Source organism: Cyprinodon variegatus, unplaced genomic scaffold (assembly GCF_000732505.1).
Source record: "Cyprinodon variegatus isolate N-32 unplaced genomic scaffold, C_variegatus-1.0 Scaffold253, whole genome shotgun sequence".
NCBI lineage: Eukaryota > Metazoa > Chordata > Actinopteri > Cyprinodontiformes > Cyprinodontidae > Cyprinodon > Cyprinodon variegatus.
The window spans coordinates 761,637-773,943 of record NW_015150706.1 but is presented as its reverse complement, the minus strand read 5'-3'; the positions used below and the strand labels follow the sequence as shown (position 1 = coordinate 773,943).

The 12,307-nt window shown below is 39.1% G+C and overlaps 1 protein-coding gene across 4 annotated transcripts in view; it reads left to right on the top strand.

Annotated features, from left to right (window-relative positions):
* The first annotated feature begins 4,655 nt into the window (after nucleotides 1-4,655).
* ralbp1 (ralA binding protein 1) overlaps nucleotides 4,656-12,307 on the top strand; it is a 13,041-nt gene continuing 5,389 nt past the window's right edge. For 2 of the 4 annotated variants that reach the window (XM_015382244.1, XM_015382248.1), the window contains exons 1-5: nucleotides 4,658-4,785; nucleotides 6,873-7,175; nucleotides 8,517-8,948; nucleotides 10,305-10,654; nucleotides 11,221-11,382. In XM_015382244.1, coding sequence (XP_015237730.1) covers nucleotides 6,926-7,175; nucleotides 8,517-8,948; nucleotides 10,305-10,654; nucleotides 11,221-11,382 — 1,194 coding nt within the window. In that variant the 5' untranslated portion in view covers nucleotides 4,658-4,785; nucleotides 6,873-6,925. Of the gene's footprint in view, nucleotides 4,786-4,825; nucleotides 4,949-6,872; nucleotides 7,176-8,516; nucleotides 8,949-10,304; nucleotides 10,655-11,220; nucleotides 11,383-12,307 lie in introns of those variants that run through there. The other 2 variants (XM_015382245.1, XM_015382247.1) reach the window with 2 other exon arrangements.

The window sequence follows — 12,307 nt, the reverse complement described above, 5'->3', positions numbered from 1 at the left end:
TTTAAAGACAGTTTATTAAAAGGTAAACTGTAGCAGGTGGTGGTGTTATCATCAGCGTCTCTGGCAGGATCCTCTTCTCACAGTCCAGGGTCTGATGGGAACAGTGAGCACTGGCTCAAACTGGTCGGCTTGCTAACGATCCCCGCTCTGACCAGGAGAACCCTGGTATGCAGTGTTTAGGGAACAGACAGGGTTTCAGAACTGCAAAGACGATGAGTAGCAAGAAGTCCAGTGAGGATTTCCAGAATCCATAGTCAGAGATGAGGTCCAGGTTCAGAGTGGGGTGATGTGAGGTCCAGAGAGAATCCAGAAGGAAACCCAAGGCAGAGTCAGGGTACAGATCTAAGTCCTGTAACAGGCAGGCTTACAGATCAGACTGGGATTAGGCTGGATCAGATCATCGGAATACAGAGCAGGTTGGGCAGACAGGCAGGAAATCACATTAGGCAGGGGTCAGGTAGGCTCAGGTATGAAGAGACAGAACAGGTCATGCAAACAGGCAGGCAGGAAGTCAGGTACAGAACGATGAAATAAATCTCACCAATGGCTTGAAATAATCTGGCACTGATGTCTGTCATGTTAAACCTGCAGGCGAATGAGCAGCTGTACGCTTCCGGATTCTCACCGCATCCTTTCTTAACTGTGAGGAAGCTGCATCAGACCAGGAATGAGACACCAACATCCAAAAAAGCAGTTTAATTCAGTTTTAAGTTTTGTTTCTTGTTTTAATAAAGTTTGGTTATGGTTATGATGTTCCTATACACTCCTCTGTTACTAGAAGCAAACATTTCACATGAGGGATGAAGTAAAAAAAACTCTCCACCGTGGGTCAGCCAGCCAACATCTCCTTTATTGTTAGTGTAAAAAGGAAGGAAAGCATTTGCCTTTAGCAAACATATATGTATTAAATTGTTATTTATGGCTCTTTATCAAGTTCAGATCTTCTTCTTATGGTGACAATGTGGAACTACAGCGTTTTGTGATTAGTAAGAATCAAGAATAATATTTTGTCATCATTAAACCAAAAGCCCTAACATAAGGCTAACAATATAAAAAATGTATTTCATAAATATTTTTAGTGAATATATCTGTATTAAATATATATATATATATATATATATATATATATATATATATATATATATATATATATCTGATGTTTCTCCAGGTATCTAGTGGAGCCGCTTCTCCTTTGTGGGCTTTACTGCCCCCAGTGCTCCAATAACACCTGTTGCATGCACCTTTCAGACTCTCTCTAGTTCTTCCCTGAGCTCTTGGCATTTTTCCAATTTCTCATGTTCTTTTTTCCTGATGTTTCCATCATTTGGAGTGGCAACGCTGATCCCACAGGATCTAAGCTCTGTCATTCTCCACCACCTTGGGAGATAGCACTCATTTTGACATGTAGTTTGTATTCTGCACAGATGTTTCTGTTCAGTATAACAGCCTCTTGGTTATGGTGCATGCATTCAACAACTGCCAATATGTGACACCCTGCTGTGAGATGATGGACTGTTTAACCGCATCTTAATATGATTTAGTAGATAACAAAAACAGTTGCATTATTTCATTCAGTGATTCCTACATTTTCACTTATTTAGACAAACTCGTTGCCTTTTCCCATTTAATCACTATTCTCTTTCTCTTCATCTCCTCCTTCTCACATGAACAAACTTATTAAATTTAGAAGCCAATTAATATATCCTCTTCAGAAAGAAGGCTGCTTGGTGTCATCAGAAGGCTGATAACACATTAAACCACTAAATGTAGGCATTATAACTGAAAATAAATAAAACACAGAGTGGCATTATCTGATATGGACGACATTAATACAAACAAAACGTTTGCTGTGCAGATTAGCTCTAAAACAACCACTTTGTGCGAACTTGGAGGAGAAATGGTGGCGCTCTGCGTTACATCAGCATTTATCAGCTTATTGGAGAAGGTGCCCCTGCTGTTTACTGGTAGGTTGGTTATTAATGCCAAGAGGAGCAAATGTAGCATATTTTACTGCATGGCTCTAGAGCATAAACAGGGTCATTCATTGCTATTTGTTTCTATGAGGTCAGGGATTTTATCTCTGGTTTCTAATGGCAAAGTCTTTAATTGATTGCATCCAGATAAGCTCTACAGAGCAAAGGCATGTTTTTCTGATCAAAGGGATTCAGTCAGCTTCAGCACCAGGGCTGGGTATTTTGGGTATATCGATTTTGATTCATACAGTTCTAAATCAATTTCGATTCGATCTGTTTTTACAACAATGAAAATGGTTCAACTGTGTTTCAAAATACTCATTTTGTTTTTTTCCTGTCAGATTAAACACAGAGTGCAAACTTGTAAATCATGCAGTTTAAGCCTTAGAAGTGAACAAAATTGTCTCATAAGTGCAAACTTGTTTGTGAAAAGGGAAAAAGTGAAGCCTCACTCGAGCAAGGAGACGTGATACAGCAGACATGCATGAGCTGCATTATCTCCGCTGCACAAACCATATTTGCAGTGTTGTCTCTAACAACTACAGGGTGTTTGCTGGTCAGCCCCCATTAGTTAATGTCTTCAGTCAACCTATTGGCTATATTTGCAGCTGTCTGGCTTGACGTAATCTTGAGTGCATCTTTCCTGCTTACTTGAATGTGAACGTCACGCGCGTCACTGTAAAATTAATCAATCTCATTCCCTAGACATCGATTTTGCAAAAATATAAAGGAACAGATTCAAAATCGATTAAATTGATTTTTTTTACCCAGCCCTATTCAGCACCGCCTGCTAGCTGAGCTGTTAGCATAGAGGAGTAATAGGTGGAGCCCAGAGGGACCAAGAGGCTTGGATCAAGGAAAGGAGAGTGCTTCTATGGAAGTTTAGAGGAAACAACTGAGAAGCAGCCAAGAGGATTTTTTTTTCTATGTGGAGGAGATCAGCAGCTCTAGTGGAAGAGCTTCCAAAACAGTCCTCATATTTGGCCTTTCTGTAAGACCTGGAGGAAGATGTTGCTCTGGTCAGGTGAGAACAAAAATGCTGTTTTCCGTCAACAAGCTAGACTCCATGTGATGGAAAACCAGCCGGATTGAAACATTCTGTGGAAAGAGCAGGTCAGGGACGATAGATGGCATGGAAAGGTGTTAGTCTGCAAAAATCTCAAAGCTGGGTCTGAACTGGAAAGGCTTTATTGACATCACAGGAGCCATTAATGTTAACACAAATCATTTGCATTAGATGATTGTATAACAGTGCATTATTGGAGAAGGCCTGGTGCAAGCCTGGTTGCTTCATTCTGATGAGCAGCGTTAGTGGGAACAGACTGGAATCCAGTGTGGAACAGCACCTTAGGTTTTTCAGTCACTGAATTTGATTACTTCCCTTTTTAGCTGATTCACGGTTTTAAATGCAGCTACATAGTGTTCCACCAAACCCTGAGCATCACAGCCGGTGTGCAACATACAAAAATATCCTGCTCTGACTGCCCACACCTCACGAGGACAGCCGCAGTGTCTCCTGTAGGCTGTACAGAGATGATAGTGAGAAATGTGGGGCTTATTAACATCTTTTTACATGCCATCCTCCTTCATCTGCTTTCAGTTCCATATTGATTTGAGGTATATAAAAGAAATATACATTGATCCTTTTTGTGTTTCCACAAGTTTCCACATCTGGATTTTTTTGTTTACTCCATGATTCATCAGAAGATACTTGAAAGCCCTTAAAGCCCATGCTGATGTTACTGCGATTTAAAGCCTTAGAAATAGCTAAATAACTGATCAAGAGGCTAGTTTACCTTATTGGGTCATGATTCTATCATATGTAGATTGATCAAAGTGCATGAAGGTAGAAATTCATTAGAAAATATAAATTATCGGCTGGATAAGCTGATCAGGAAGGCCAGCTCTGTGATTGGATGCCCTCTCGACTCAGGAGCTGGGAAACAAAATGACTGTAACTAAATATTCATCTCTGTTGGATAATGTCTCGCACCCCATGCATGAAGCTGCTGAAGAATTGGAGAGCTCCCTCAGGGACAGACTGCTGCACCCTAAATGCACCAGGGAGCTCTATCACAGATCCTTCCTCCCATCAGCTGGAAACTTTATAACCACCACTGTTCCCAACAACCACAATAAATTATTACATCCATGCAGATTCTTGCTAATTTTGCTGCAGTTATTTTCAAATATCCATCACTGTAGAAATGTCCATATATGTATATTGGTTATTTATTCTCCAGGTGCACAGTATTTATATAGTTAAACCCCTTTACAGTACAATATATAATTTTTTTTACCTCTTCACTATTATTTTATTCTTATACACTTTTCTAAGGTCCACATTTGCGTGACCATTTTTTCTATAATCTTTTTGCTGCTGTAAACAACACTTCCCCATTGTGGGACGATAATGGGATTTTCTATTCTATTCTATTCTATTCTATGCTTCCATCATACATAGATTGATTAGAAGTGCACGTAAATAGAAATTCATCAGAAAAAATGCAAGAAAAGGTGTGTTAAAGGTGTGTTAAAAATGAATCCAGATCTTAAAATTGAACAGAAGTTACAGCTAGAGATAAACCCCACAAACATAGACAGCCTACAAACAGCGGAAAAAGGACATACAGCTCTATTAACTACATTTCCCATGATGCACTTGTGTTTTTACGCATGCGCCAAAGAGTTTATTTAGTATACACACACAACCGGAAGTTACACTGTGGGATTGTCGACCAAGATTTGGTAAAGTTTCTATTATTCCAGGCGCTGCTGTCACGAATAACCGCGTTACCGTTTCAAAAAAAAGGTTAGCGTCCGTTTTTAAATATATTCAGCTAACCAGTAAGTTTTATTCAGATAAATGAACGGGGTTTTTTCTGTCGTAGCGGACCTGTTTGCTAGCTAAAGTAACGTTAGCAGATGGGCCCCTCTACATTTAGAGCAAAGCTTCACTTTATGTCTGCTTGAAGGTAAAAAAAAAAAAAAAAAAGCGCTCCAAGTAATGGCCGCTGAGTACTAAGTAAAGTATCATGACAACAGTATGATAAAATAGTAATGTTAGGTTTGCTTGAATAAAGCAGAAATGTGGGTAAAATCGTTAGAGGGGGAGATTTAATACGTAAATGTGACGCTGTAAAGTAGCTTTCTGCAGTCTAGCCATCATTATCTATGTATACACACTGGTTTTATATAACCTATTGTACTAAGGAAAATATTCACCTAATATATTACAGTTAGGTCAGTCCTTTAAACCACATTTCCTCCTAAGAGTCATTTTAACTGCTTCCTAAAACGCTTTACTGCAGCTCATGTTCCTTTTTATACTCGTTGCTATAGTAACGCATAAAGGCACAGCCCTGTGTTTCAAACTGTGCTGTTCTTTGCTCAGCATTAGATACATGAATGATTTTATCTTTGATGGGGGAAGAGTCTGAATGGTTGTTTTGAAGGACAGGCGCCCCATCTGGTGGGTGGAGGCGACAGCTGCAACCATCATCTAGTTGCACTTGTTAGTTGCAATGGATGATTGTCATTTTTTATTTAAAATAATCTAAAACGCTCTGGGATTTAATGCTTTACTACACATTATCTATAAAAGCTGAGTAAAGCTCCTATTCAGAATTCTATGATAAAGTGTATTCATTGCAGTGTTTGATTTAAAAAAAGGACTTAAAAAAAATTTTTTTAGAGATAAACTTCGACCACAATTAAACCACACAGCTTAACCCTTTATTGATCACTTGCATTCCCCTTCAAAATGGAAACCTCCATCCCTCAGTGAGGTCTAGAAGCACAAGATCTATATCCAGCCATTCAGCAAAGATACTGCTACATGGCTGTACATCTTATTTTCGCATTTGACCAAATAAATGAATGATGTATTACCTACTATAAATTAAGTTGAAATAAAAACTTAAGTCAAGAAAGAAAGGTGAAAAGCTAATTGAAAATTTATAAAGTGAATAAGCCTAATTAAGAATTATATTTAGGTTTATAAACTAAACAATGTAAGTGCCAGTATTGGCATTAATGCCTCTAAGGTTACGTTGGACCCCCCAAAAAAGTGTTTTACATTAATTTCTTATAGAAGCACTTTCATTTTTCTTAATAGATTCGGGGGAAGGTTGGCGTTTCTTGTAATTACATTGACATCCACATATTTTTACAAATGTAATAAGGTCTTGTCCTGGATTTCAATAACACTATTGGTTTGAAATTTTGATTTGCAAAGTATATACTGTGTGCCCTATAAAGGGTTAAAACCCATAAAATTTATGGCATGAACCGATTTCTAAACATAAGAGATGAGTTTTAGTAAAGTTTTAGTTTAAATCAAAGTTTGACACACAACCATTCTATATTTATTAATGGTTGCGAAAAATGATAGATTACAAAAAAAAATCTCTGCCTCGTCCACAGAAGAAGTTCATGCTATCAGTCTGTCACTTTAAGCTAACACATGGTTTGGTTATAAAGCAGGAGAACGACCCAGAGTTCACCTGAAGATCCACCTCTGATTGAGTTATAGAAATAAAATGATATCTTAAAGTAGACAAAGTCTGGGCTTTAATATGATCCAGAAGATGCACTGGATTCAATCTGAGGCTTGGATGAGCTAGGAAACTGAATTGAGATCTGTATTTTATTCTAATCCTGACATCATTTGTTTAATTAATCCCCAGACGTTGCGTGAACTAAATTAATTCTGTTGAATATTCAAAATGTTTTACAATAAAACTTCTTTTAATCCCCTCCTCTGATTTCTTCAGTTACTTTAAAGGTGCTCTTTCAACCCAAATAACAAGAAATCAGTTGTTGTCGTCGTTTGGAAAAATGCGCATCCCTGCGGATTTTAGCCTATTTTTATTTTATTTATTTATTTTGCTACTTTAGGTGCAATGGAGGAGTGATGTCTCAGACAGCGAAGGGATAAAGACAGAGAAGACATGACTGAGTGCTTCCTGCCCCCCAGCAGCAGCCCTGCAGAGCAGCGCAGGGCCGATCACCCTGGAGGGGTGGCCCGTACCCCTAGCTCCGAGGAGATCAGCCCCACCAAGTTCCCCGGGCTGTACCGCACCGGCGAACCATCGCCGCCTCATGATGGACACCACCATGAGCCGCCTGACCCCTACGTCTCAGATGATGATAAGGAGCACGGAAAGAAGAAGAATAAGTTCAAGAAGAAGGAGAAGAGGAGTAAGATATAGCTTTACTTTAAATGTTGAACGATAATTGAATGGAATATTTAGGTGCAGATTTATGATTTGTTGAGAGTTATGAGATGATTTATGACCTTTCATCCAACCAATCATTATTGTATGACCTCCTAATCCATGTTTTAAGTGGTTTGGGAACATTTAGAGTGATACATTCACCTCAGATGTATGATCTGAAAATAAATATACATTTCTAAGAATTAGGGTGTTTGCCCTTCAGTTGAGCAGGTTAATAGGATGATCTGCCAATGCAAGGAGTATTCTTTGCCATTAAATAGGATTATTAGATACTATGCACTTGAATTTAGATAATAGAGTTGCTTTTAGAATTTTAAATGTAAATTCTTTTCTTCTATTGGAAAATTACTTATCTGCTCCAATCAAGGGAAAATCAACTTATTTTAAGAAAATTAGGCTTACTAGGATTATGTTTGCAGTGCATTTAGATAAAGCAGAGGTAAACTCAGGCTCGATCTTTAAAGCAAAGACCAGAGAAGTCCAATCCTTTCTGGGAGGACCAGTGGATTTTAAATAGTCTCCATGTGAAGAGACATACTACGTTTTAGATTACCGGTATTCTGCATCAAACATACTTTTAGCCTATCTTATTATTTAATAACTGATGGCACCTTATCAAAATGTGCTTTTGTAATTAGTTTTTTCGGTCGCTGTTTTATCTTTTGACAAGATGCAGCGAAACCCCAGAAAGAAACAACAACTTTTAAATACCTTCAGAGAGCCTGAAGATCTGATAATCAGATGAAGAAAATACATTAGAAGAAATCAGGGCTGGTTCAACAAAAATGCACATAATGTATATCATCAATTTGGGAGAATACTACATGTAGTAAAAGAGAAAAGAAATAAATCAACTTTCCCTTCCTGTTCCCACCCATAGCGTGGGCTGTGTTTTCCGCCCTTGTCCACTTTTGATCCTCATTTTTCCACATCTGGATTTAGGTCCCACCTTAGTGAACAGGAAGAGGAAGGAGGGGGTAGATGATTCCCAGTGAAAGGTGTATCTCTGACCACTGTCTGGTTCACACTGCTGAGAAGAGTCCGCTGATTGTTTTAGCTCTTAGGAAATATACTTAAACTCTGTTTTAGAGAGGAGAGGAGAGTAAGGTGCTTTGGGAGCTGTGCTAAATCAGTGGCTGACCTCTTTTTCTTGTCCCCATTCTCTGCTGTCTTCTCTCTCTCTCGTAACCCTTCTTCTGTTTCTATTTTTCCTCCTTCATAGTTCTGCTATAGTAAAGAGGAAGGAACACAGGAGTTTTTTTTTTCTCCTCTCAGATTTAACCATTTGTGCCTTTTCTTCCAGCTGAGGGATACGCCGCCTTCCAGGAGGACAGCTCAGCTGATGAAGCTGAGAGCCCGTCCAAGATGAAGCGCTCGAAGGGAATCCACGTGTTTAAGAAGCCTAGCTTCTCCAAGAAGAAGGAAAAGGACTTTAAGGTGAAAGAGAAGGGCCCCAAAGAGGAGAAGGCCAAGGATAAAAAGTCCAAGGACCTGACTGCAGCTGATGTAGTCAAACAGTGGAAGGAGAAGAAGAAGAAGAAGAAGCCTGCCTCAGATGCAGAGCAGGTCCCAGTGGAGGTTCCCACTATAAGGCCCATCTTTGGAGCTCCGCTGGCTGAAGCTGTGAAGAGGACCTCACTGTATGACGGCATCCAGCTTCCCGCCATCTTCCGGGAATGTGTGGACTACATTGAGAATTATGGGATGAAGTGTGAGGGCATCTACAGGGTCTCAGGTATTCAGCTGGTTCTTCATGCAGCACTGGTTCATAACAATTCATCTCATAATATAGAGCTCAGATGGATTCAATTTATATCCAGAAATGTATAATAGAATAGTACGCTGCAGCAGCAAGCATGTGTTGACAGTTGAAAGAACAAACATATCAAACATGTCATTTTAACAGTGGTGGTTGGTGGAGTTTTCCCCAGGGAGGGCCATAGCTTCAAAATAGACGTATACCAAAAACAAATCAAATGTATGCTAAGGTAAAACACCAGTATATTTACCAGTATACACCAGTATATTTACAGAAATTTACATTCTATTTGCACTATCTTGTACATTTTACTTTTTATATTTATCCATATTTTTATCTTAAGTGTATATATTAGTATATTTTTTGCATGCCTTATACCCTAGTGTTTTTAGAGATTTTTATAATTTTATTTACTATTTCATATATGTTTCATGTTGCACGACTGTACCACAAAAATTTCCTAGTTGTGAACCTCTTCACTAACAATGGCAATAAACCCGATTCTGATTCTGATTCTGATGAATGCCAAGAACAAAAACATAACATTAACTGAAATGTGCTACCTGCCTTTATCCATGCTGGGTCAGATTCTGATGTTTGAAAAATGAGGCAGGGAAAGCAAAATTAAGTGTTAACCTCGCTGCATGCAGTTAGCCAAGCCTTGTTGCTAAAATAAATTATATAAACCTGTCATTCAGCCGCACTTTATAACAGACGACTGTGACTGAAGGTGGTGTGCAAATAAAGTTGCTTTAAGCTCTGGGCGCAGGAGAGCTGCGTCTCGGTATGCTCCTATTTTTTGCATTAAAGGGGAGCTACTTTAAGAGTCAATTCAAACTTTTAAAAAAGGATTAAAAACATTTCTTTTTAGCAGGATGTATGACTTTTGACATTTTACAAATATGCTATTTATTTTATTCATAACTTTTTTCAAGCGCTTTTGAGTTTTAAATTTTGATTTTACCCTTCTATGAAGATTTGACCTGTAGCACTTGTGTAAAGTGCATTACAAATAAAATTTATTATTATTATTATTATTATTATTATTATTATTATTATTAATGGCCAAACATCACCAATTTCATGAAAAACGAAACAGCTTTACATGTCATTAAATATTAAATATTTATCTTTCACATCTAAAAATGTATCAATATATTTTGAAATATAAAAAAAAACTAAGTATTTTATTTGCTTTTTAATGTCTTAATCAAGGTCATTTGGTGAGTGGGGCAGCGCCCTTGCGCCCTCTATTGGCCAGTCGCCACTGCATTTTACTTTATCTTTTTAGACAACAGCAAACATAAATCCCCCCTAATCTTCCCTTACCAGGTATGAAGTCCAAGGTGGATGAGCTGAAAGCCTCTTACGATAGGGAGGAATGTCCCTGTCTGGAGGAGTACGACCCCCACACCGTTGCCAGCCTGCTGAAGCAGTACCTCCGCGAGCTGCCGGAGAACCTCCTTGGTCGAGACCTGGCACAGCGCTTTGAGGACGCCTGCGGTCGGCCGGCAGAGGCAGAGAAGGTCTCAGAGTTTCACAAGCTGCTGGCCGAGGTGCCACCACAGAGCCGGCTGCTCCTCTCCTGGCTCGTCACGCACATGGACCACGTCATCACCAGGGAGGCAGACACCAAAATGAACATCCAGAATATTTCCATCGTCCTCAACCCGACCATACAGGTCAGCAGCAGAACTTCAGCAGGACATGTAGTCTGGCTGAATATGGGCACATCCATCCTTCCTTCCTTCCTTCCTTCCTTCCTTCCTTCCTTCCTTCCTTCCTTCCTTCCTTCCTTCCTTCCTTCCTTCCTTCCTTCCTTCCTTCCTTCCTATCGGAAATATGCTTAAGGTATAAGTGTATATCAGATTTGTAGGATTCCAAACCTGGGAAATTCTGAAAATGTGACATCATGAAAAGTTAGTAGGAAAACTGAGCATTCCCATAGCAACCAGCCCTGCCAGTTTTTTGTGGTTCAAACACTGAGTTCATCTTTGACACCCTGGCCTAGTTAAGTGCAGCTAATTTATCCCCATAGGAGTCGTCTCTGCGGCTACTCCATTTATTGTGAGCCAGAAACACATCTGTTAGATAAACATGAGGGAATCCAGGATCAGTGTAATGAGGGCAAGTAAACACACAGGAATCTGTTGGAGAGAATCTGCTCCCAAAACCTTTCAGGGTGGAAACCGTTTCTTCCTGCTCTATGCCCCTTTCACTCTGCTGATGAGTTCTCCTTCCTTCTTAGATTGGAAACCGCGTCCTCTACATCTTCTTTACCCACGTGAAAGAGCTGTTTGGTGACGTCGTCCTGAAGCCGGTGGTGCGACCTCTCCGCTGGTCCAACATGGCAACAATGCCAGCTCTGCCCGAGACCCAGGAGAACATCAAGGAGGAAATTCGGCGGCAGGTTAGTTTCAGTTCAGCAGTGAGCGTTTTTGACTCCCCTTTTTTTTTCAGAAGCTTGAGTTTGGTGTTTTTTTTGTTTTTTTTCCCCCCACTTTTTTTAACGTTTATGTGAAACTTAAAAAACAAACAAATCTATGATTATTAGAAGTTGTATTTTAATCAGCTGTTTTAACGTTTTTAAAGCTTAATTAGGGTCCTCTAAGAAACTGAGCAGTTCTCCTGCACATCATCATCAATAGCTTCACTTATATGTATCAGTAACTCTTTAAAATTGTGTTAATGTCAGCGGCTTTGCGTGTATTATTGTTTATTTTTTATAGAAAAGATGTCGATGACAGTCTTATTTATGAAGGACTTTAAAAACAGGTTTTAGCTACAGAAAATGTGGTGTAGAGTTTTAATAAAGCCATCAATTCATTAGTTATAGTTGAATAAAACACATACAGATAAAAATGCTAACAAAAAGGACAGGTAGTTTACAGTGTCAGACGTTCTTTATTTGTCAAGCAAACAAATACAACCACAGCTCTGAAAGACAGGAAGTGGTGGTTTGTATCTACATTGAAAATGACCCATTTATGAACAACTTGTATCATGAATAAAGTCCTTTTAAAGTAGTGAGGGAGAGGTCTAATATAGGTCTATAATAGTTCAAATATGGGTGCCACACTATAGAACTGGTCCTCGCTAGTATGGATGATGCTGGAGAGTTCAACTGATTTTGCTCCAACCACTGATACTTGAGAAGCTGATCCATTGGAGAATAAGGCTGTTTTTTCTGGCTGCAAATGCAGGTTTAAAGGATGCCTTTGATCTCTGAAAATCTGATATCTGTGTTTTATTTCAAATTTGACTCTTCTTGCACACGTACAGAATGTTTTTTTTTTCCATTAGACCAAATTAAATCTGATGGTTCATCAAATATA